Source organism: Notothenia rossii (genome assembly GCF_949606895.1).
Source record: "Notothenia rossii genome assembly, chromosome: 1".
In the NCBI taxonomy this organism is placed as follows: domain Eukaryota; kingdom Metazoa; phylum Chordata; class Actinopteri; order Perciformes; family Nototheniidae; genus Notothenia; species Notothenia rossii.
The window spans coordinates 4468965-4496134 of record NC_136912.1 but is presented as its reverse complement, the minus strand read 5'-3'; the positions used below and the strand labels follow the sequence as shown (position 1 = coordinate 4496134).

At 42.0% G+C, this 27170-nt stretch overlaps 1 protein-coding gene across 1 annotated transcript in view; it reads left to right on the top strand.

Annotated features, from left to right (window-relative positions):
- The window catches only part of LOC307036429 (B-cell receptor CD22-like), a 32983-nt gene extending 6651 nt beyond the window's left edge, over positions 1-26332 (top strand). The window contains exons 4-8 of the mRNA XM_079676755.1: positions 21730-21990; positions 23259-23340; positions 23439-23499; positions 25061-25236; positions 25331-26332. Coding sequence (XP_079532881.1) covers positions 21730-21990; positions 23259-23340; positions 23439-23499; positions 25061-25236; positions 25331-25397 — 647 coding nt within the window. The 3' untranslated portion in view covers positions 25398-26332. The remainder of the gene's footprint in view (positions 1-21729; positions 21991-23258; positions 23341-23438; positions 23500-25060; positions 25237-25330) is intronic.
- The last annotated feature ends 838 nt before the right edge of the window (positions 26333-27170 follow it).

Genomic DNA, 27170 nt, shown 5'->3' with positions numbered 1-27170 from the left:
GTACGCTGTGATGAAATACTGCTGACCCTGTCCCCCTTGTGTTTGTTCTTAAATATATTTCTTTTTATGTTTGCCCTGTTTGTGTTTGGTTCAGGATTTGCTGTTTTTCTTTTTCAATAATTTGTTTTATGCATTGAAAGATGTCCTTGGAAGTCCTACAAGTCACCTCCACATAAAAAGTATTTTTTTATTTTCTAGTATGCCACCGTCCACTTTTCCAACAACCAAGCAGAACCTCTTTACTCCAACATGAGAGCAGGTCAACACCTCGGACACACGGAGCCACAGGAAGTCCCGGAGTACGCTGCCATCAAGTTCAACAGTCGTGCCCCGAGGTGAGCAGATCCTCACACAGGAACATCACCCTCATTACAAGATGAAAATGACATTACTTTGAAATATATCAATGGATTTTGTATGCCTATTGCCACTGAGAGATATTATCATGTATTTCTCAGGAGCAGACCAGAGGACCCAGCTGAATTGTACAGCGTGATCACCAAAGCCCACTGAACCCAGCAGGCTTTGCATTGAAGTCTGATACTTCTGTTTTAATTGACAATGAGTAAATTACGCTGGTCAATATTGATCTTTAAAATATATTTCACAGGATCGGCCTCTCCAAAAATGTGCCATGAGACAATTATGTATCTTAAAGAAACATAATATGTATTAATTCAAAAGTGTTCAGCTTAGCTTTTTTTACTCTTACTTAGACAGCTGTAGTAGCAAATGTATTTAATGCATCAAATTGTTAATTTAACTGGTTAGCATTCCTTTTTCCCCAATTGTAAAGTAGTAGCTTTCTGTACAACAAAGGATGTGATCCCTAACTAGCTTCCCACTGCCAGCATTTTATTTATTGGGAAACTGGAGATATTAGCATAGAGCTAAATTTTAATGATAAAAAACAATTACCTTTCTACATTTCTCTAATTACTTCATATAACATTTATTCACTCTTTTATTCATCTTCCAAAATATAAATGATTTTGAGGCTTACTTGACCTTTTATCAGAAATGTCCCAACTACTATTGGATTAAATGCCTTAAAGGTCCCCTATCATACTGTTTTTCATCAATATATTATAGGTCTCAGATATATACAAAACACGTCTCAATGGTGCTCTAGGAGGAGATTCAGGTGATAAGGGGGGGGGGGGGGGTTACCTTGGTTGCTGATTGGCTAATGGTTACATAAGCCAACAAATCGTTATGACATCATAAAGTGGCCAAAATCTGATCAGCTCATTTTCAGACAGGTTTTTATAGAAATGGATCAAAAAGAGAGAGAATCTTTGTTCCTGAAGCTTTCAGAGTCTCTTTCCACAGAGGGGACACATGTTGATGTAGAAGAGACATGAAGAAGAGGGGACACATGTTGATGTAGAAGAGACATGGAGAAGAGCGGACACATGTTGATGTAGAAGAGACATGAAGAAGAGGGGACACATGTTGATGTAGAAGAGACATGAAGAAGAGGGGACACATGTTGATGTAGAAGAGACATGAAGAAGAGGGGACACATGTTGATGTAGAATAGACATGAAGAAGAGGGGACACATGTTGATGTAGAAGAGACATGAAGAAGTGGGGACACATGTTGATGTAGAAGAGACATGAAGAAGAGGGGACACATGTTGATGTAGAAGAGACATGGAGAAGAGGGGACACATGTTGATGTAGAAGAGACATGGAGAAGAGGGGACACATGTTGATGTAGAAGAGACATGAAGAAGAGCGGACACATGTTGATGTTGAAGAGACATGGAGAAGAGGGGACACATGTTGATGTAGAAGAGACATGAAAAAGTGGATTTGGCATAATAGGTGTCCTTTAAAATGTCACATATTAATATCTTTCAAAAAGTAAAATAAAATGTTATTCCGCTAAAGTAACATATTGAACATGATGGATGTATGGATTAAAACCCACCCAATAAAACGTGTTGTTATTGGAAAGCACATTGGGTGTTGGAGAGGAATATGCATTAGCTGATCTTGGTGCAGTTTCATTCTGCTGCCACTAGGTTTTAGTAAAGATGTATTTTTCACCAATAGAAAACCATTTCATAGAACTGGTGGGTATATAACTATCTTTGTGTTCAGTATTTTAACACACATGCTTTGTTGGCCATCATGTTTTATTAACCAGCTCCATTATCAACATGTTATGTGATATTATGTTTTTTTAGTGTTACGGTTTTTATCATCAGAGCTCATTATAATTGTGTATCTCGCTTTGCTGTTAATACCTGTTCTGTTATGCTCTGAAAGCATGTTTCTTTTTCTCTTCTGTATTGATTTGGTTTGATTGGTTTAAATATCATAATGTGTTTGAAATGTTAACAGCTCATGTCTAATGCAATAAATGTTGATGTCAAAATATCAAAGTGCATTTGTTTGATTGTAAAAACAGTGGAAACAGTAAAAACTAATGAAGCTGCAGTGATGAAAGTGCAGTTTTTGTCAGGATACATTAGAAGGTGAACACAGTGAAGCCAGACTGTCACACTGAGTGAGAGAAGTGTGTGTGAGAGAAGTGTGTGTGTGAGTGAGAGAAGTGTGTGAGTGAGAGAAGTGTGTGAGTGAGTGAAGTGTGTGAGTGAAGTGTGTGAGTGAAGTGTGTGAATGAAGTGTGTGAGGGAATGAAGTGTGTGAGTGAGTGAAGTGTGTGAATGAGAGAAGTGAGTGAGTGAAGTGTGTGAGTGAGAGAAGTGTGTGAGTGAGTGAAGTGTGTGAGTGAGTGAGTGAGTGAAGTGTGTGAGTGTGTGAGTGAGAGAAGTGTGTCAGTGAGTGAAGTGTGTGAGGGAATGAAGTGTGTGAGTGAGTGAAGTGTGTGAATGAGAGAAGTGAGTGAGTGAAAGAAGTGTGTGAGTGAGTGAAGTGTGTGTGTGAGTGTGTGAAGTGTGAGTGAGAGAAGTGTGTGAGTGAGTGAAGTGTGTGAGGGAATGAAATGTGTGAGTGTGTGAAGTGTGTGAGTGAGAGAAGTGTGTGAGTGAGTGAAGTGTGCGAATGAAGTGTGTGAGGGAATTAAGTGTGTGAGTGAGTGAAGTGTGTGAGGGAATGAAGTGTGTGAGTGAGTGAAGTGTGTGAGTGTGTGAAGTGTGTGAGTGAGAGAAGTGTGTGAGTGAGTGAAGTGTGTGAGTGAGTGAGTGAGTGAGTGAGTGAAGTGTGTGAGTGAGAGAAGTGTGTGAGTGAGAGAAGTGTGTGAGTGAGTGAAGTGTGTGAGGGAATGAAATGTGTGAGTGTGTGAAGTGTGTGAGTGAGAGAAGTGTGTGAGTGAGTGAAGTGTGTGAATGAAGTGTGTGAGGGAATTAAGTGTGTGAGTGAGTGAAGTGTGTGAATGAAGTGTGTGTGTGAATGAAGTGTGTGAGGGAATTAAGTGTGTGAGTGAAGTGTGTGAATGAAGTGTGTGAGGGAATGAAGTGTGTGTCCACAGCACAGCCACTGTCCTGCTCTTCCCTTCCGGACATACTTGTGGCTAAGCTTCAGTTTGTGCTGCAGGCTGTAGTGTCGTCTGATTTCACACGTGGATTTCTGAAATATTGACAATTAAAATGTAAAACCTCAGATAAGCACTAATGAATTCATTCATCATGACTTTGTTCAGTCATTATTAATACATGTGTCTTTCAGGTCATAGTGTCGAGGCAGTTTCACAGAAGTTTAAAGAGCATTGTCTCATATTCTGAATGGAGCCAGCATTTACAATAAAGGAAGACAAGAACACATTCATCCCCAGCATTCGAGAGGTGGTGAGGTGTGGAGGATTCAGGTTCACCACAAAGCCCTTGGTGCAAAACAACAAACAGTGTATATTAATAATGTGAGGAAAAGGAAGTGGTGTTTTACACACCTGTTTAGATCTTTGTATACCTTCAAGCCCACAGAGGGGCGTAACGGTCCGAGAGAACTTCCTTTTAAAGTAAGTGTCAATTGTTTCTTGTGTACATCCATCCTCTTTTCTACTGTCACTGAAGCCACACGGAGACGAGAGGGGCAGCTATGAGCTTAACAGCAGGAGGGTTTATGGTCTTCCTTCTCTCTATGCCAGGTAATGTATATCTACATTGACATGGTACCACATTAACAGAACAGCTTTAATTGGGATTAGGAACATAGTCTAAATAGATTGTTGTTCGACTCAGCTGAGTACATGTTCAGGATCATAACAAACCAAGATGCATACTGGGGTCCTCCAGTCACGTTGTCCGTCACAGGTATCTGAAAATGTCCTCTTAAAACATTTACCGTTTTATTTTAATTTCTATACATTAACATGATTGATCTTTTTTTTTATATTTGTACCTTTTATTCAGATCTCAAGGTGCAGGGGACCAGATCAGGATCATCTACTCGCCTTCAGTGTCTCCCACAGACGCTCCAAAGCTCCCCTCTGTGTCAGTGAGACCCTCTGCTGAGATAGAGGAGGGCAGTTCAGTGACTCAGACCTGTAGCAGTGATGCTAACCCAGCAGCTAACTACACCTGGTACAAGGAGGATGAAGACTCTCCAAAAGCTTCAGGACAGATCTTCACCATCACTGACTTCAGAGCTGAACACAGTGGGAGTTATTACTGTGGAGCCCAGAACAAGTTAGGACGTAGTAACTCCACCTTTCATCTGATTGTTGTGGCAGGTAAGTTTTATGCATTCATCTAAAACCACACACTTATCAGCTTGTTTGTTTTCAGTCACATTGTCTGGTAGGAGGCTGAAAAAGGAGTGCATGTTCAAATGTACCTTTCCGGTTCGGGATAGGGATTGTTTTCTTTTTTTTACATATGGAAATAATTGTCCTGAGGGTCCAGATTCAGTATAGGGTGCAGTCATGGGCGTCGGAAGGGGGGTGCTGAGGGCGCTGCAGCACCCCCTAGCGGCAGGCAGGGGGTGCGGAGCTCCCCTGTCTGAATTATTATTTGACGGTTATTGCTGCTCCCGCTGTGCATAATCTGTGTAATATGAAGCCAATAAATTCCACATTGTTGGTAAAATGATATTTTGGCCTGCCCCGAATGTTTTTTCTGTAGCCCCCGACAATTCTACCTCAATAATATAATACATTAACCGTGCTTTACCTGAACCTCATCAAGACAGTAGAAAGGACGGCAGGACTGTAATTTCCCGTGTTCAGTGAATGCAACAGAGGCAAGACACCGGACCAATCAGAGAGTTGGATGGAAATAAAAGTGTGCTTGTGTCATTCAAGCTCGCGGCTCTGTATGTGTGCGGAAATAGCGCATTTAGTGTGTGTGAGAGAGGGGGAGAGAGAGAGGGACCGGTGCCAGCAGCAGGGACCGTGTTGTTAGCATCTGGTTAGCTAGCTGCACTAACGGACATACGGAGCTGTTTGTTCCACAACAAGCTGGAGGAGAGCACTCCTCTCAGACTGAGAGGCTCAGGTGAGCTAAAGGACTCTCTGAGTGTTTAGATAGTTAACTTTAGTCGAAGTTATCTCAATGGGTCTCAAACGGTTTGGTCAAAAATTATTCAAAAGATTATTTCCGCGGCACACCTTCATATGATCATTATAGTTATAAAAAAAATAAGAGAATAGAGGAAAAACAATTATGAAATACTATATGGCAGTAAAACAAGAATACAGTTGGAAAGGGGAGTGATTTGTAAAATATCCATAAAGAAAAAGAACATCTGCTTAAAGTTGTGTTTCATCTGGGTGTTGAGAGATGTATCCATAGATCTCTTAATGTTGCTCTCAAAGTGCACCAGATTGATGCTTTTAACTTCAATATTTAAAAAAAATCTTCCCGGCGGAGCATCCCCCCGGACCCCCCTAGAGGAGGTGAGGTCCGCTCCCCAGTCGTAAAAAATAGCACTTTACCCCTGCCTATATGCCGTGAGCTGATTATCGAGCCTTCATTGTAACAGTCGCGGGTTTACTGTGTGTTTGCGTGTGGGGAGTTTTTTTGTGCGTGCTCTATAGTGCCCGTAATAGTGTTCACTGGAGTCCACCACCTCAGCACCCCCACTCAAAATACCTTCCCGCGCCTCTGGGTGCAGTCATTCCCTTTGCACTCAGAGTGAGAGTTGTGTCTGTTTTGTGAAGCTTATGCCGAGTGCAAGTTCCCTCAGGCTGAGAGATATTCCATCGGTATTGAGAAGGAAATAATGAATGGAGTATAATCACCCGTTCATCACAAAACTAACAATATCATGAATGTATTTACATTTGTTTCAGCTTCTTGAACATTGGACAAGTCTTTTTTTATTAACATTACTTTTAAAACTAATTATAATATACGTTCTTTGGGAATAGGATGTTTGAAAATATAGTGTTACACTGCTCCTAGTACTAGGATGGGTTAAGAGCAGAGAACAGATGTCACTGTGTGCTGTGTGCTCTGCAAGTGTGACCATTCAAGAGGGTTTCATCCCTCCAATTATATTATATTATTATCTATTATATTACACCCCCCCTGTAATACTCCAAAGTGCCCCTAGGGGTCCTTGTATCCATATATGAGAAACACAGCTGTATTAACTGTCTGTTCTCTGTTGATCTCTGTTTCTCAGGATCATGGAAGCTCTCTTTTGTATCAATCCCTGTTGTTCTCCTGGCTGTCATTTCTCTCTCTGTCTTCCTGTGGATCAGGTGAGCAGATCTGATCATCTTAATCATTGTTTGTTAAATCATTAAAAGTCTGTTCGTATGGTGCCAACATTTGATCTTCTTTTTCTTCATAAACTCTCCTAACCAGAAGAAAGAGGGCTTCTAGAGACTCGTCTGAGCCTGAAGAGAGAGCGGACAACAGGGAAGAGGTGAGAATAGATACTTATGTAATTAATCTAGTACAAAATAAAACATATTACACTCAATTTATAATGAGGAGTATTTCATGGTCTTTAAGTTCTTATAGAAAACTGATCTGACATAGAAGGACCTCTTGCTGCTCTTTTTACATCCTTCTATAAAAAGTTAATTTCTATCTCAATCTCTTTGATTCTCCTCTTAGACGTGAGTACATTTCAAGTTCATCCAGAAGTTTTCCTTTCTTTTATCCTTTAATCTTTTCTGTCATAAAGCATCACGTTGATGAAGCAGGGATATGTTCCCATCATTACCACAGCTGCTGTTGCTTTGGCCTTTTCTGTCCTGGGTCCATTCCTCTGTAAATGAAAACCTATTAATGTAAACATGCGTGGATTCATTTGTTTTCCTCCCTGCAGTGTGTACCTGATCAGCCGGAGCAGCAGGAGGACCTTCAGTATGCCAGCGTTCACTTCTCCAACAACCGGGAAGACCCTATTTACTCCAACATGAGAGCAGATGAGCCCCTCAGACACACGGAGCAACAGGAAGTCCCGGAGTACGCTGCCGTCAAGTTCAGCAGTGCTGCCCCGAGGTGAGCAGATCCTCACACAGGAACATTACCCTCATTACAAGATTAAAGTTACATAACTCAATCAATTCATTACTTTAGCATCAATATTATTATTAATAAATACATCATTTATCTCTCAGGACCAGAGGGAAGGACCCTGGAGAGGATCCAGCTGCATTTTACAGCATGATCAACAAATCCAGATGAACACAGCAGGCGTTGCTTTTCTTATATTTTCGTAATTATTTTACATTAAAATCTGTAATTTCCAGGTTAATTAAGATTTGTTTTAAATATAGGATGTGCTTCACCAAGAATGTGTCATAGAAACAATTATATATCTTAGAGAAACCTACATGTATACGTTCAACATTGCTGAGCAAATGTATTATACTCTGATTGGGTCAGCTGGATTACATATGGAATATAAAGTGTTTTTTATTACATTATTTAAAAAAGAAAAAGGCTCACTGCAGTAATCCCAAGTAGCCCTAGTGGAAAGTATTTCTAGACATAATGCATTATATTGTAAATAACACTTGTGTAACATGATATTTGCTTAAAAAACTAAAAGGTAGGTTTAGCCGCAACAGTTGGCTTCCCACTGCCATCTCTTTGTGTCGAAAAACTGTAAATATTACGTATTATATTTTACTGGTCACAAATAATTGCCATTTACATTCTTTACATTTTTGGATAATTTTTTATATTACTATTAACATTCTTTAATTAAGTACAACTATACATGTTTGCTATTGAAAAACAAATTGATATTGCATAGGAACATCTGGCAGCTTATCTAGTTGCAGTTTCATCCTGCTGCCACTAGGTTTCAGTAGAGAGCTGTATTTCACTGATAAAAAACATTTCCAAGAGCCTGTCAAGTGCATTTCCCTTTGTGTGGGTACGGTCATTTCCCCTACGTTCTTTGTCTTTCTTTTTACCAGTTCCATTATTCACATTTCAGAGAGTTACATTTAGTTGTTCTGTAGGTATATAACCATCACAGCTCATTACAACTGTTTATCATGCTTCCTTTTTTTATAACTGTTATAATGACCCTTTTCTTGTGTGCTGTATAACATGTGTTTACATTTTCCTTCTGCAGGTCTGTGTTGATTTGCGTTAATAAAAAATATGTCCATACTAGTGCCATTACCTGTGATGTCAAAAATAAAAACAATCGCATGTGTCTGCTTAAAATAAAAAAGCTGGAAACAGCCACAGTCCTGCTCTTCACTGCACAGTGTGGTGTTACAGCTACATGCATTAGCTGATCTAGTTGCAGTTCCCCACTGCTGCCACTAGGTTAAAGTAAAGAGCCATATTTCACTGATAGAAAACTATTTCCAAGAGCTTGTGAGTATACTTATACGTTGTGTGTAGACCATAGAATGTATTTATAAAGGTTTAGAAACTCCTTCTTCCCACATATAGGTTTTACACCTGTTATTACGACTCTTCTGGATTTCATGTGTTTATATTTTTCTTATTCTGTTCTGTATTCTGAGGACTGCAGATGGATATTAGCTATAATCTGGCATAATTCATATCTTCTCTTTTCTGAGGTTAATGTCTTTGTGTGCATGCTCTTTGAAATAAATACATACTATCTATCTATATATATATATATATGTAATACGGAAGAGGATTAGGGCCACATTATATATATATATAATATATATATATATTATTTTGCTATAATAAAAAAGGTTAAGATTGCCATAACCTGTGATTTCAAAATAGAAGAATGTTATGTCTTTGCTTGACATAACAACACTGAAAACAGTAAATAAATTAAAAGCTGCAGTGATGAAAGTCCAGTGTCAGGATACATTAGAAGGGGAACACATAAAGGCTGACTGTCCCACTGAGTCTTCACTGACGGAAACACTGATAGCTAAGTTTCACTTTGTGCTGCAGATTGTACTTTGGTCGGGTTTTACATCCACATTTTTTAAACAGTGACTTTATAAAATTATCTTTCTCGAGAAATAATTTTCTCTTGTTAGTCTGGGCCGGTGGTCTGGTGTTGATGATACAAGTTCACCACAAAACTGCTGTCTTTCTATGAAACAAAAAACTTCTTAAACTAATACTCTGAAAAGGAAGGAAGTGGTGTTTTTACCCACCTGATCTGCATCACTGTTCTACTTTCGAGCCCAGAGAGGGACATTAAAGGTAGGGTAAAAGGCTGACAGGCAGGCAGGTCGGCAATCCAATCATTTTAGCCGGCCCTGCTAAAATGATTGGATTGCCGACCTGCATGCAGCCTTCCATCTGTGCACAAACTTATCTCGTGCCCTCATTGGTCATGTGCGCGTTTGTGTGTGTTGGAGGAGGGGCTCTGTAAGGTAGTCTGAAGGAAGGGGCAGATTTTTTCGGCTGCTTACTTTCAAATTCTAGCGCACTCAAGCTGGTTTCTCCATTCTTACCTACCCTACCTTTAATGTCAGCTTAGTAAATTATTATCTACAATGGACTACGCTTAACTAACAGACTAATTTCCACCACTCATGGATCACACCCACCTTTTCTTTTGAAAAACTGGGTGACATACTGTCGCCCTTTAGTCCCTCTCTCTTGTCTTTCTCTCCTTTCTTTTCTTTTTTCAAAGCCTGACTTTGTTAGTCGTGGAGACATGGTACACACCAGGGGCCTCATTTATAATGCCTTGCGTAGGATTCACGTGGGAAGTCTGCTTACATAGTACAAAGCAAAAAAATAGGTACAGACATTTTTTCCGATTCACAAAACGTTGCGTACCCTTCCTACGCCGGTTTCCCTTTATAAATCACAATCGATTCGAAATGCTCCGTAGCTTTTGCGGGCTTCATGTAATGCCCATATTTGCCTATAAATAGTCAAAGAAACGCCCATTCATTCATGTTGACTGACTGCATGAAGAAGATCGCAGGAAATGACGACAGAACAGCTAAAAAAAACATCTCACACCGTGTCAAATGTAGGTTATTATGGGGAGGTCGAGATAAATCATATTGTTTGGTGGATGCAGTTTGAACCAGAGTTGCAGCGTGGAGGTCGGATCATCACCAAAATAAATAGGGGTCCGAAAAAGGTTAATGCCAAAAAAATACACATAAGCCGAGTACTTTTCCCACAATAGTTAATCAGAACTACGATATATTTGCGTTCACACGAAAAAGCCCCAGGAACTAAATGAGTTCATCAGAACCATTTTTACGCCCCGTAAAACTCCCAAAAAGTTTTGTGAAGCCGCCATTTTATTATCCTCGCATTAGCATTATTAGCATTAGCATTAGCCCAGCGCACAAACGCAGAGAGACTAATTTATGGCAACACAAAAGAAAACATGGGAGCGGTGGAGATGAGGATGTGTCGGCGTTCTGGCGATTTACTCGGAAGGCTTCAGTAGAAGCTGCTGGGAGTCCCAGCAGCTTCTACTGAAGCCTTCCCCAACTCCGGAGACTTCCGGCCGGGGACTCCGGGTGGCAGTATATGCCGTGAAGTGGTTTACGGCCCGCCAGCAAACCCAAAGCAGAAGAAGAAGAAGTGACGTCAGCGGCTTCATTTGCCTAATCCACACCCAGGAACTCATTGCGGTGTGAACGCGATCTGCTTTAGTTCATCAGAACTAAAAGAGTTCTGATGAACTGAGTTCTCATGAACTATTGTGGGAAAAGTACTTGCCTATAGCCTAGCCTTCCTCAGGCAGTGTGTTTGTACCGGGGACAGGAGACCCCCCCATGATGAGAAACTGTAAGAAATGATCGGGGAATCCCTCCGGAGTGTAGTCATGACGACTGGATCTGAATTATTGTTTTGTATTTGGTGGTTTCTGTTCCAGCTGTCGATCAGCAACTTTATATCCATAATCCACCAGTTAAAGGAAATACAACTAATGTGTTGTGTTATATTATTATAATAATAATAATAATGATGGATTACATTTTTTATTTAGAGTGCTTCTACAGGTGCTCAAAGCGCTTTACAATTACATATTACACATATTAGACATGTATATGTCAATACTGTGGACATTACCCACAGGAGCAAATGCGGGCAGAGTGTTTTAAAGGACGCAATGGCCTGACGCAACGGCCTGACACAACGGCCTGACGCAGTGGCGGCCGAGGCGGGTTTCGTACTGGAGTTCACCAACGCCCCTTGATCTGTTGATCAACGCTCAACCAAAGCCGCCGTTTTACATTTTAGCTGTACAATTTACGATATATTGTGTTCTTAGTTTCCATACATCCTGTGTTTTACGAGTGATTTATCAAGTAGGCGGCGAACGGCATAAAACATGATTAAACATGAAAGTTCCCATCAGCAAAAACACGTGGGTTTGCTATCCTGGCTCCAAAATGGTGGAATGAGCTCCCCATTGAAATCAGGACAGCAGAAAGCTTACACATCTTCTTCAGACTGACAACTCATCTCTTTCGACTCCACTTCGAGAGATAGAATTGCTAACAAAGCACTTATATACTAACAAAGGACTGGCTTATCTAAAGCCAGTTGAGTAGCACTTGAAATGTTTTAGCTCTATGAAATCTGATGAACTTATGATTCTGTTTTCTTCAAGGTTGTATCTTCTTGGTCGAACGCACTTATTGTAAGTCGCTTTGGATAAAAGCGTCAGCTAAATGTAATGTAATGATAGTATATAAAACCATGCTCGTATCTATACTATAGAAATGCAACACGGCGTCAGTTTAGACGTAATTCTGACCTCATGCTTACCGCATCATTTATGAGAAAACATTTCATAACATTAACAGAACATATTCAAGGTGGTTTTAAATGACATATTGTGGTGATTGACATTATTCACCCACGGATCTATGGGTTGGGGTATTGTTCCGCACGGACATTTTGGTTAACCGGACTTCCTGTTTCTGCCGGTCTTCGCTTCCCGGGCTTCTCTCAGGCGGAGGCTCAGTTTGCCCTCTGGGGAGTGACTGATGACGCTGCACGCTATTTTCAAGTCGTTTCGGCGCTGGGGAGCTCCACTGCGACCCGGATGGTGGGCTTAATTACATCTCCCCCTGCCCAGGATAAATATGCAGCGTTCAAGGCTTTCCTGCTAAAGACTTTCGAGTTGTCACGGTCGGAACGGGCCCGACGCCTGCTCGCTATTCATAGCCTGGGGGACAACAAGCCTTCCGACCACATGGAAATGATGCTCAGCCTGCTGGGTACGGAAGAACTTAATTTTGTGTTCATATAACTGTTTCTTCAGCACATGCCGCTGCATATTCAGACAGCGCTCGCTAACACGGCTATTACTGAGCCCCACGCTTTTCTTCCTGCCCACCCAGCATTTTACCCCTGAGGTGCTGGCCCCGACACGCAGCGGCACCTTCCCTGGAGGAGGCATGCCACCTAGCAGAGGCTCCGGGGCTGACGTCAGCAACTCTAGCCCTGGCCTGTGTTATTACCATGCACGCTACAGGGACGAAAGCGAAGATGTGCCGTCCCCCCTGCACCTACAAGGTAACGGGAAATGCCAAGGCCTGCGCTCGGTAGTGGCCGCGAGCGTGGGCACATCCAACCGGCTCCTGTTCATCAGGGACACCCTCTCTGGTCGCAGACTGCTTTTTGACACAGGAGCCCAGCGGAGCGTCCTGCCGGCTACCGTGGAGGACGCCGCCGGTGGGGGCCATGGCCCACCTTTAACACCCGCTAACGACACCCCTATTCGCACCTATGGCACGGATACAGTGGACCTGTGCTTCGAGGGTCAGCGGTTTAAGTGGGATTTCGTCACGGCTGACATCTCCTTCGCCCTCCTCGACGCAGACTTCCTGTGCGCTCACGGACTGCTGGTGGACGTCAAGAACAGCCGCCTGGTGGACGCACTGACGTTTGCCTCGTTCACATGTACCCGCGGCGAGGCGTCATTCAGCGTGTTCTCCAGCTCACTCTCACAGGGCGACAAGTTTCAGCACCTTCTCAGTGAGTTTCCCGACCTTTTCCGCTGCCACTACCAAACACGGGGTAGAGCACCACATTGACACTGAAGGCCCCCCAGTCTACGCTAGGGCCCGGCAGCTCAACCCTGACATGCTGGCAGTCGCCAAGTCAGAGTTCGTCAACTTGGAGCGTCTGGGCATTATCCGCCGCTCAGACAGCCCTTGGGCTTCGCCGCTTCACATGGTCCCGGTGGCTGGCGACCGTGTGGCGACCGTGTGGTGACTACCGCCGCCTTAATGACACCACTATGCCAGACCGCTACCCGGTTCCTCACACCCAGGACTTCTCTGCACACCTGGTGGGCAAGCTGGTCTTCTCCAAGGTGGATCTGGTGTGGGGCTACCACCAGGTTCCGGTGCACCCCTCGGACGTCCCCAAAACTGCGGTGATTACGCCGTTCGGGCTTTTCGAGTTCCTGCGTATGCCGTTTGGACTTAAGAACGCAGCTCAGTCCTTTCAGCGGCTGATGGATTCAGTGCTCAGAGACATGCCATTCATCTTAGTCTATTTAGACGACATCCTTGTCGCCAGCTCCTCCTCCGAAGAGCACCAGGCACATCTCCGGATCCTTTTCGTGAGGCTCAACCAACACGGCCTGATTATCAACCCGGCATCAGATTTCATTTTTAGTTGCTGCTGTAGCGGAAGCTTAGTACAATTATTTTTGATGAAATAATCCAAATCTCCACCCTCCATAATTGCACTTGCTTCAGTTACTTGCTACTTTTTAAGGGCGGTGATGACTGTTACAGTACGAACTGAAGTTCATGCGATTTGATTGGATTGTGAGGCATGACGTGAGCCTCATCTGATTGGTCAATCCCTCAATTTGTTTTCACCAAGGGAAGCTAATTTCGGCTGGCCTCCTCTCGCATCAGAGAGTGCAATCTACTGTTTCAACATAACATCTAGAGGGGCGCTGTTTCACTCTTTGTAAAATACTCAATGAGAATGGGGGAGAGATGGGCCGGCAGAATAATTACCGAAACTGAACAAAGTTTTTTTATTTATTTATTAAAATTATAACTACAATCCAAAAAAACAGGGGAAGCCTGGCTTCCCTTGGCCTCCAAGAGAAAACGCCACTGAGTTCAAGGGATAATTCTCACCCACCTCTTGCTCTTGCCCTGCACTTGAATGTGCCAGTTGAGCTGGTTCTTCCAGCAGCTCAACTCTGTCCCTCATCATGAACGCAGGAGGCTGGCTGTATATCTGAACTTGCGCCCTCATCATTCTCTTCATCATCTTGCACTTGTTCTAAGCTGCTGCTGATCGTGCTTGTAACAGCGCTGCTGCAAAAAAGGTCTGTCAATTTGCGACATTTATATGCTTCACCTGCGAGTGACTTCACCTTTTTTTCTCTTGCCTTCTCGGCCCCACCTTTTTCTTTTAGTTTTCTTCGATTTTTATCCATATTTTTTCATTCTCCTGTCTGTCGCGGCGTCTAATCCCTTCTCTTCGTGTGGCCGGTATTTTTTTTTCTTCGTGTGTGATTATTTGACAGATAAGAACCACACAACTGCATTAGCGGCCACTGTCGCCCTCTGTCGGCCGTCAGCGCAACTTCGTTCGTGGATCACAAGCCACTTACCTTCTGCATGTCCAAGGTGGCCGAGCCGTGGTCCGCCCGACAGCAACGCCAGCTTTCGTACATCTCCGATTACACCACGGACATACGGCACATCGCTGGCAAGTCTAACGTGGTCGCGGACTGCCTCTCCAGAGCGGTCATCGCAGCTGTGCAGCTGGGCCTCGATTACCTCCGCATGGGTGCTGACCAGGCCTCTGACCACGGGGTCCAGACCCTCAAGGCCTTGGTCACGGGATTACGCCTGGAGGAGGTTACGGTCGGTGACTCGGGCGCGAAGCTGTGGTGTGACGTCTCCACCGGCCAGCCTCGACTGCTAGTCCCTGCGGACTGGCGCCGACCCGTTTTTGTGGCGGTTAAAAATCTTTCCCACCCCGGTAGGAAGCCGTCCGTGAAGTTGGTGTCGCAGAAGTTTGTGCGGCAGGGGCTTAAGAAAGACGTGAGATCCTGGGTCGACTCATGCGTGGCCTGTCAACGGGCCAAAGTCCACCGCCAAACTAGGGCCCCTTTTGAACTTTTTGCGGTTCCTGAGAGGAGGTTTGACCATGTCAATGTTGACCTCGTAGGTCCGCTTCCCCCCCTCTCACGGTTTTATGATGGTGGACAGGACGAACCACTGGCCCGAGGTCGTTCCCCTCACCTCGACGTCAGCTTCCAAAGTCGCCCGTGCTTTCATCGGCACGTGGGGGGCGTGCTTCGGGACCCCGTCTGACCTCTCCTCTGACCGCGGTTCTCAGTTCACCTCGGAGCTGTGGAACGCTGTTGCTGTGGGTTTGGGGGTCAAGCTGCACTGCACCACCGCATATCACCCCCAGGATTGTGTGAGCGGTTTCACCGATCCGTGAAGGCGTCACTGCGTGCCGGCTTGACAGGCAGCAACTGGGTGGATAAGCTCCAGTGGGTTATGCTCGGCCTCAGGTGTGCCCCCAAAGAAGACCTGCAGTCCTCGTCGGCAGAGCTCATCTATGGCCAGACACTAGGGGTCCCCGGGGAATTCATTCCCACCGCCACTGTGCCCTGGTCTGCGGCCGGGCAGCGCTCCTCCCTGCTGGAGACCGCCGGGACATTCATGCCCGGATTACGGTCGGCGGATTTAGTTTTTATTCGCCACAACGCCCACCACGGTCCCCTACGGCCCCCTTACGACGGTCCGTTCAGGGTCATACATCACGGGGACAAGAGCCTGGTGGTGGTCGTCGTTGGTGGCAGGCCTGAGACTGTGTCCGTTGATCGGATTAAGCCTGCTCACGTGGACGTTTCCAGGCCGTTGGAGTTGGCTCTGCCCCCACGTTGGGGCCGCCCTCCCATAGCCCGCCCCCCGCCCACTGTAGGGATGCCCTCGCCCTCGTTGGCGCCCCTGCCCTCGCTTGCGGCCCCGCCCTCCTCGGCCCCTTTGGTCGGTACGCGCCGGGGTCGGGTGGTACTTCCTCCCAGGCGCGAGGATTTTGACTTTGGGTGAATTCTGGGGGGCTTGTGTGGTGATTGACATTATTCATCCACGGATCTATGGGTTGGGGTATTGTTCTGAACGGACATTTTAGTGAACCGGACTTCCTGTTTCCGCCGGTCTTCACTTCCTGGGCTTAAAGATGTTCACATGTGTGTTCTGATGCTAAATAAAAGTCTAGCTTGTACCTTCGATACACCGCCTCCGACTCCCGTTTCTCGGCACTACAATATCCGTATTTATTTATTTCTCTAAGTTATGTTTTAATGAAAATCATTTAAAGATTGGCTTTAATCAATGTTTGAAAATGAATTCTTCATATATGATACATGACATGAGAGGTACCATTTTATTTATGATATTATTTCCACAAATTTCTCTCCATTCTTCCTTCTGCCAACGGTGTCGCAGTTTCTCGTCTCTCCCGTTTTTGTGCTTACTGCGTACGCATGGGTTAGAGTTTGCGTGGAGGACCGCACATTTTCCCGTCAAGTTAGTATGTTATAAATCGCACGCATTGCGTAGAAACTGGCGTACGCCATTTTCTGAGCGTATATCCCTTTATAAATGAGGCAAGACACTTCACCCCAAATTGCTCCTGTGGGGATTGTCCACAGTATTGAGTATTTAAGTTGCTTTGGATAAAAGCGTCTAACAAGTGACATGTCATGTAATGTAATAAACAGCTGTTTTCTAATAACTAATAGTACTGTATTTTTTACCCTGATGTTTCTGAATGTTAATATATGCATTATGTTTTCTGATCTATGTTAATATTCAAATTAATATTAATTAATTTAGTACAAATATACATGTTTGCTATTGAAAAGCACATTGGGATATTACAGAGGAACACAAGTTAGCTGATGTAGTTGCAGTTCCACACTGCTGCCACTAGGGTGTAGTAAAGAGACGTATTTCATTAATAGAAAACTATTTCCAAGAGCTTGTCAACTGTCTATAATTGTATTTTGTGTGTGTACCGACTTTGTTTTGTATATCATTTGACGTCCTCAGTGCTCATAAAGATGAACTGTTATTCTCTTCTTCATTTGAATGCTATTCTCTGGATTCAGTGGTATAGGAAGAACCTCTCTTTAAGTTTGTATTTCGTTAAACAACAATACTTTCCGGTGTAGTGGGTTTTACTGGGGTTTTGCTCATCATGCATATTAATAGTCCAAACAGGAAGTAAATGTGGTTGTTAACCAGCCTGATATCCGTCTTCTGCTCATTGCTACAGAGGAAAGGCATCTTTGAACACATGGTTCCTCCTTCACTGTGAGTAGAAACAGTTTATTGATGTAATGATTCTGTATACCTCCTGTGAACATTATTTAATCTGACATGTTTTATAGTCTCACAGAGATGAGAGGAGCAGCTATGAGTCTAACTGCAGCAGCGAGTGGATTAGTTGTCTTCCTGCTCTCTGTGTCAGGTACTGTACATCTACACTTACATTCATCACATGAACAGAGGGGATTCTGGGAAATGTGGGACTCGTAAAACCAGGTCACATGTGGGAATAAGTGGATCAAAGTTGGATGAAATGCAAACTTTCCAGAAATATTCAAAATATGTTTTTTGTTTAGCTTTGATGAAACACTTAGATGTTACCAAGTTTTAGTAGTTTTTTACATGTAAAGGATATTTGTAAAAATATCTTTCCTGTATTGGTCAACGTCATTTGCTCACAAAAGTAAGTGTGTGCTTATTACTCTCACACGCTTCAAACTGAGCATATTGTTCATTCATAACTGTTCCCTCCTCACCATGTTATAACACTTTGCTATATTGTGTTTTTAAGATGACCCTGTTTAAAAAAATGTTTTTCATTTTCATAAAAATGTTAGTGTTTTAGAGGGATATTTTCTCACTAGTCATTTCAGACTGGCTCAACTTCTCTTATGTCGCCATACCTCTTCACCAAACCCTTCTAGTTCCTTCTCTCCTCTCTGACCTCAGAGTTATATTCGGTATATATCGGTCTTCTTCTTTTTCTTATCTGTATATCAGACAGAAGCTGCTCACACCTCCGTGTTCTGCATTTATTGTTATTGTTCACACTTACCTCAGCAGCAACCTGACCACAGAGCGAACAGAGAGGAAACTGTTCAGAGAATCTCACACTATTCTAATTAATGTGATCACTAATCATTCACTGTTCATTTATATGAAGGCATTTTCCAATCTTGTGTCAAACTGAACATACCCTTTTTGTGTAGACTTCTGTTCTACCTGGTTTGATTAAGAAACAAAGTCAAAGAGTATCATTGGTTTCAAAGTGCCTAAGAAGGAACTCACATGTGTTTTTCTGCTCTATCCCAGTAAAGTTTGTAAAATGTTTATTTTTACATTTTTTGTTGAAAGTACTGATCAGGCAATTTCTCAACTATTTATAGATTAACTTTGATTCTAGTTTCTGATGTGCTCTGTGTTTCAGTGGTTCAGGGTCAGGGTGGCTGGGGAGTGACTTACTCTACTACTAAGATCTGTGCAGTGACAGGATCAACAGTGGAGATAAACTGCAGCTACACATACCCATCTACATGGAGAGGCAGAGTTAACAAAGTTATGAAAACATTCTGGTTTACTAAAAAGAAAGATCTTAAAGCTGTAGATCTGAGCACAGACTCAGAGTATGCAGGTCGTGTAGAGAATCTCTGTGAAAACAACATCTGCACTCTGAGAATCAGAAACCTGAGAGAGAGAGACTCAGCTGAGTACAGGTTCAGGATCACAACAAACCAAGCAGGAGGAAGATATAGTGGTTCACCTGGAGTCACTTTGTCCGTCACAGGTAACAATTTCATTCTTTTGAATGATTTATAATCATTCAAAATGTTCAAAATCTAGAAAACAATAACATAAATGTGTATGAATGCATGTTTGTTGATAATTTGTATCTTTCTTCTCAAATCCAGATCTCACGGTGCAGGTTGAACCCACACATACTAACCGGGCAGCGCTGAAGTGTCATAGCAGTTGTCGAGTACCCTCTGGTCATTATGTCTGGTACAAGAACGGAGAGAAATCTACGACTTCAAAATACTCTACTCGTTTATTCACATTTGGTTCTACGGACAGATATTCCTGTGCTCTGAAAGGACATGAAGACTTCCCCTCTCCTGCAGTGTGTGAGTACACACACACACACACACACACACACACACACACACACACACACACACACACACACACACACACACACACACACACACACACACACACACACACACACACACACACACACACACACACACACACACTCTGACATTACAATACAATTCAATTTCAGAGATAACCTCACTGGAGTGTTCTTAATCTTCTTATGGAGACAGCAGCACTACACAAACTAAAACGTAGCTGTAACCTGTTCGTAATAAAAGCAACATACAGGAAACAATAAAGGGGAAATCCTATATGCACCAAGAACATCTAAAAAAGAAATGTAAGAATAAATTAGGCAAATAAATTCTTAGCAATTAAAAAAACTAAATCAAGAACAACTGGAAGTGATTTTTGTTATTAAATCTTAAGAAAATAAATAAGATCACTTGGAAACTCGTCTTTCTCGAGACCTCAATTGGAAAATAGCGTAAGAGTAAAAAAATATATCAGCAGAACTAACCAGAAAATTACAAATGTTATAATTGGTTAAATTAAATCAAGAACAAGTGGAAGACAGTTCACAAAATCACAGTTGCAGATTAAAGTTGAAGAAATGTGGATTTTACAAGCTCAGATAAAACAGCTGGAAGGTACTCATGATGAGGGGCCTCTTTAATATAAAATGTAAGAGTATTATAATCATCTCAAAAAGTAGGGGCTGTAGAGGGGCAGCTACGGCATTCAATGATAACATTTCAACATGAAATAAGGGTGAAAGTTAAAAGTCACCTTCACATTAACAAGGACATTAATATGTATAAAAACCCCAATCATTGCATACAGTGTTTTTTTTAATGATGGTATATTTAGACCAAGAGGTTTTTATACAAAACATAACTAAAGAGTGATCTTACAGCCTAAAACATAAAACAATTATAATAATAACTCCTGGTGTTAAGAAGAATGTAAGGACTGACTCGTCAGAACACAATCAGTATACAAAAAGAACATTTGTAAAGTTGTTAAAAACAAAAAAAGTATGTTATTGGCTTTCAATTTCAAACAGCAATAGTGTAATGTGTGATGGCTCGAGGAAATACATTATAATATTAAAATACAAAATTAAAATAGTAAATCAGGTGCCATTACATATTTAAATAATTAATGTTAATTCATCCTGCAGATGCTCCAAAGCTCCCCTCTGTGTCAGTGAGTCCCTCTGCTGAGATAGAGGAGGGCAGTTCAGTGACTCTGACCTGTAGCAGTGATGCTAACCCAGCAGCTAACTACACCTGGTACAAGGAGGGTGGAAATCAGAAACGTCCTCCTCTCACTACAGAACCAAAGCTTCTCTTCAGCTCCATCAATGTTTCCGACTCCGGAAAGTATTTCTGTACAGCTGAGAATGAGCTGGGGAAGACATCAGAAGTGATCCCTATTGATGTGAAATGTGAGTGAAATAGTTTATATAAAGATTCAATCTGTCTAATCTTTCCAGGAGAAGGTTTCCCTGATCTTTACTACTTTCTTCTGCTGTTCACATTACAGCATGTTGTAATTCTCTGAACAGCTTCAAGTGATTTTAGGAGTTATGGGACCCCAACATTAAAATCCATTTGTCAGCGCACCTTCAAAGTCTAACATGCTGATGTATACAGCTATTTACATATTAAAATACAAATACCAAATCTTCTTCTGTAGTAACCCATCCTTAACCTAGATTCATCTATGTAACACTTCTCCTCCAGATGCTCCAAAGCTCCCCTCTGTGTCAGTGAGACCCTCTGCTGAGATAGAGGAGGGCAGTTCAGTGACTCTGACCTGTAGCAGTGATGCTAACCCAGCAGCTAACTACACCTGGTACAAGGAGAACCAAACACTGCCTCTGGGAGTAAAAGGAAGTTATAATTTCACCTCCACCAGGTCTGAGGACAGAGGGAACTATTACTGCAAGTCTGAGAATCAATATGGAGTCAACAACTCTTCATCTAAATATATTAATGTTCAGTGTGAGTATAACACATTAGCAACTATGATGTTGTGGTGACCCAGTATTAAGGGATGAATGTCATGTAGCTCCAGTATACCTGTTTAACACATATGGTCAAGAACATTTATTGACAATAATTACAGAAATATTGTAAATATACCGGTAACTGTCTATTTTTTTCTTGACGGACAATGATAGCTCTTTAAACGCTTATTCCCAAGAGTCATGCCCTAATACAACATGCAAATATCTTATGTTAAACTCACGGGTCTCTCTGAATCTCCAGACTCTCCAAAGCTCCCCTCTGTGTCAGTGAGTCCCTCTGCTGAGATAGAGGAGGGCAGTTCAGTGACTCTGACCTGTAGCAGTGATGCTAACCCAGCAGCTAACTACACCTGGTACAAGGAGGATGAAGACTCTCCAAAAGCTTCAGGACAGATCTTCATCATCACTGACTTCAGAGCTGAACACAGTGGGAGTTATTCCTGTGGAGCCCAGAACAAGTTAGGACGTAGTCACTCCACCTTTCATCTGAGTGCTGTGGCAGGTAAGTTTTATAGCAGAAAAGTATAAGCTTGTTTGTTTCAGTCACATCATCTGCATGGTACTCAGATTTTTGATGTTCTTCTTGAATCGGGGATAGGGTTCATAATGTTTTCTTCAGATACAAAAATAAAAGTAAAGCCTTTATATCTTTGTAAAGTATTTACCATTTATTGGGACATTAGATTGCATTTCTACCGTTTGGGGATGAGATTGTCCTTTTCATTAGACCTTGACCATCAGTGTGTGTACAACTGATGACACTTTAGTAATGCAGCTCTACTTGTTTTGGGGACCATTGTTCAACAACATGTTTTCATTCATAATTTTTCAAACCTTTTTGCATCTCATTTGAAATATTTTTTCCAGCCAAGCATCCCTGACTAGTGCAAACCATGTTTGTGTCTGTTTTTGACTTATTTCTTTGTATTTTCAGCTACGTTTTTAACCACAATTACATTTTCATTCATTCATATTCGAAAATGCAGAAACTGGACCCCGATCAAACGTTATTATGAACAGTGGTGGCTGACCCATATGGGGCGATAGGGCGCCGCACTCCCTAAACCACACACAAAAATATGATTATTAATAATAATAATAATAATACTAAAAGCAAGAACTGATTAATCATATAAATATTCAATATGTGTGTTTAAAATATGGAATGCACCCAGATATATGTGTAAAATATGATTTAAAATTATTTGCGTAAAATATATGCATTTCCTAGTACACTGTATGACTGAAGTTCAGTTCTGGGGCGATGGACAAATCGTCCCACGGCGGCGGGTCTCTGTAGCAGGTTAGCCAGTAGCTGATTCTAGATATGAATGTGTGTCATAAAATGTAGCCAATCAGCGTCCTCAAAACTAATAATAGAGGGGCGATTATTTTACCGCCCCAAGTAAGCAACTGCTAACAGCTGGACGACGGCCACAGGATTGCGGTGAGGAAACACAATGAGGAGGTGGATAAAAACAGGCATATTTTATTTTATGTTTTGTGGGGCTTTGGAGTTGGCTTTGCGTGGGCATTACGAGACTTTTCAGTCAACCCTGGCATTTTCAGGAGATTGGTGGATTTTGTTTCCTCCCTGGACTCTGTGCTGGAGGAGCACCTGAAGACCGCCACTGTTATTCCTTATACTTTATATATTTGTAAAAATCCCATGTGCCCCCCGCAGTACTCCACAGTACCCCTAGGAGTACTTGTAGACCCATTAAAGAAGCACCGCTGCATGTCTGTTCTCTGTTGATCTCTGTTTCTCAGGATCATGGAAGCGACCAGCTGCTGTAACAATCCCTGTTGTTCTCCTGGCTGTCATTTCTCTCTCTGTCTTCCTGTGGATCAGGTGAGCAGATCTGTTCATCTTAATCATTGTTTGTTAAATCATTAAATGTCTGGTGTCAACATGTGATCTTCCTTTTCTTCATAAACTCTCCTAACCAGAAGAAAGAGGGCTTCTAGAGACTCGTCTGAGCCTGAAGAGAGAGAGGACAACAGGGAGGAGGTGAAAATAGATACTTATGTAATTAATCTAGTACAAAATAATGTAATGTATAATGATGGTGGTCTTTAAGTGCTTATACTGTAGAAAACTGATCTGACATAGAAGGACCTCTTGCTGCTCTTTTTACATCCTTCTATAAAAAGTTAATTTATATCTCAATCTCTTTGATTCTCCTCTTAGACGTGAGTACATTTCAAGTTCATCCAGAAGTTTTCCTATCTTTTATCCTTTAACCAGTTTAGCCCTGATCCTGTTTTTCAGGTTTCAGGCTCGAAAAGGACATTCCCAGAACAAATGACCATATCTTCCCTTCTAAAAGGGTCAAATTAATAATCTTTTTTCTCAAAGTAATGATAAACCTGTGAGTTGGATGTAGAAAAGTCAGAATCAATACAGATGTTTTTTATTTTAAAGAGAATTCAGATTGAACATAGTAAAAAAACTGTAAATTATAGTGTCCGTCCAAAAATTATGTTTTGCTTATAGTCAAAACTACCCTTGGATGAAGGTAAGGTAGACTAAAAGCTTTAGGAATCCAAAGTACAACATATAATAAGTACCCTGTATCAAGATTGATGCAAAACAAGTGACATTTTACCTTTTTAGAGAGGTTTAGCAAAAAAACTCCACCTCTGAGGTGATTTGGGTGGAAATGGGGGTTTTACCGTTTCTCTGGAACCCATTGGTCGATTTTGGTGATTGACATCTCATTCTGACCGTTAGAGCCAATAGAATCGAAGGGGAATCTCCCCACACACATACATGGTAAAACAAAAAGACGTGGGCTTCGCGCACACAGTTTGAACCAGAGTCAACCTATCTCTCGCTCTGACATCTGAAAACGGAAAAGCAGGCTTATTGCTTATGGATTATCAGAAATCATTTCAAAGGGACACAGACACATTGGATTAACCTATGGATTAACTTCAGCAGCGTTTTTATCTTTTTAAAGCCATTGAAGACCACTTTTGACCAGACTACGACACAGATGAGCCATGTTAGCATTTTTAGCTACCTAGCGCCACATGTTTTGATGTCTGTTTTTGTTTATAAAGTCACAATTTCGTATAATTGAGTGATAATGAGGGTACCCTTCGATGCTGTGTCGCCTCACGATGTGAAACGATGGGTTGGTTGTGCAGCAAAGATAAATAAGGTTTTGTGAGTGAGTTTCGGTGCAGTCATCTGTTAGCATTTTTTGCTCGTTGCTAATTCAGAGGCTTAGCGTTAGCATTGTTTTATTTTGAAGAAAAAATAATTAATGATCAGTTAGATGAGTTTCTTCCCGTTACATGGATATAAAACATTCATAGTTTATTAAATTAACATGCCCTCAGACACGGTTTCCTGCAAGATGTTGTGGCAGTGCCCGGTACCGGGGTCTCTCGGGCTTAACAGGTTCATCTTTTCTCTCATAAAGCATCAAGTTGATGAAGCAGAGATATGTTCCCATCATTACCACAGCTGCTGTTGCTTTGGCCTTTTCTGTCCTGGGTCCATTCCTCTGGAAATGAAATATTAATGTGAAAATGTGTATCTGAAAGTGTTTTCCTCCCTGCAGTGTGTACCTGATCAGCTGGAGCAGCAGGAGGACCTTCAGTATGCCAGCGTTCACTTCTCCAACAACCGGGAAGACCCTCTTTACTCCAACATGAGAGCAGCTCAGCCCCTCAGACACACAGAGCAACAGGAAGTCCCGGAGTACGCTGCCGTCAAGTTCAGCAGTGCTGCCCCGAGGTGAGCAGATCCTCACACAGGAACATTGTTCATACATCGTTTAATTCCCTTTGTATTATTATTACCACTAAGAAATACATCATTGATCTCTCAGGACCAGAGGTCAGGACTCTGGAGAGGATCCAGCTGCATTGTACAGCACGGTCAACAAATCCAGATAAACACAGCAGGCGTTGCATTTGAAGGATGATACTTCTGTTTTTTACAATCACATTCTATTCACACAGGGTGATGTGGATTTTTAAATACATGTCTCAGGGTGGATCTCTCCAAGAATGAGGCGATGAGTAATCTGAATGGCTCAAATGTAAAGATGTTAAGTATTTCATAGCTTAATGTACTGAATTGTAAATATTTCTTGTGTAACATGATTTTTGACAAAATAAATTACAAAATGTAGAGATGTTGCAACAAGAGATCTGATCCCTAACTGCTGGCTTGTTGGAAAATGTAGATATTACTAAAGAGTTATAATTTACTGATGACAAACCATTTCCATTGTTTTGTATGTATATTTATCAACTTTATTCAAATACTATTTGTTTACAATGTTCTTCTTCTTGTGTAGACTGCAATATCAACAACTACTTTTTTGTGTTATTTTTGATCCATTCCAAAATAAATGTTTTTGAAAGCACGTTGGGATATTGGAGAGGAACATGCGTTTGCTGATGTAGTTGCAGTTTCATTCTGCTGCCACTAGGTGTCAGTAAAGAGCCGTATTTCACTGATGGGAAACCATTACCAAGAGCCTGTACAGTACATTTATCTTTGGTGTGTGTACGGCCTTAATGTTCACACATTCTTATTCTGACATATTTTTATGTAAATATAAAATTTCATTTCTTTGTTACTCTTTAACTTCATAACCATCACAACTTGTTGCATTTGTCTCTTTTGCTTTGTTGTTACACCTGTTATTCTGACCCTAGTCTTTTTTTCTGTACTTCATGTGTTTACCTTTCTCTCCTTCTGTTCTGTTTTGGTTTGAGTTAATCAATAAAGGTTGAAATTGCCATGACTCTTGTCCACACTAATGCTAATGATAGCATGAGTATCACTAATCTGTCATTTCAAAATAGAATAATTGCACGTGTTCACTTGAAATAAAAACACTGGAAATAATATTAAACAAAACAAACAGATGCGCGGGAAGGTATTTTGAGTGGGGGTGCTGAGGTGCTGGACTCCAGTGAACACTATTACGGGCAATATAGAGCACGCACAAAAGCACGAGCACCAGGGTCGCTACAGTGGAATGTTCTACTGCAACACTCCCCACACGCAAACACACAGTAAACCCGCGACTGTTACAATGAAGGCTCGATAATCAGCTCACGGCATATAGGCAGGGGTAAAGTGCTATTTTTTACGAGTGGGGAGCGGACCTCACCTCCTCTAGGGGGGTCCGGGGACAAGCTCCCCCGGGAAGATTTTTTTAAATATTGAAGTTAAAAGCATCAATCTGGTGCACTTTGAGAGCAACATTAAGAGATCTATGGATACATCTCTCAACACCCAGATGAAACACAACTGTAATCAGATGTTCTTTTTCTTCATGGATATTTTACAAATCACTCCCCTTTCAAACTGTATTCTTGTTTTACTGCCATATAGTATTTCATAACTGTTTTTCCTTTATTTTCTTATTTTTTTAATAACTATAATGATCATGTGAGGGTGTGCCGCGGAAATAATCTTTTGAATAATTTGTGACCAAACTGTTTGAGACCCACTGAGATAACTTAGACTAAAGTTAACTATCTAAACACTCAAGAGTCCTTTAGCTCACCTGAGTCTCTCAGTCTGACAGGAGAGGACTCTCCTCCAGCTTGTTGTGGAACAAACAGCTCCTTATGTCCGTTAGTGCAGCTAGCTAACCAGATGCTAACAACACGGTCCCTGCTGCTGGCATCTCTCTCTCTCTCTCTCTC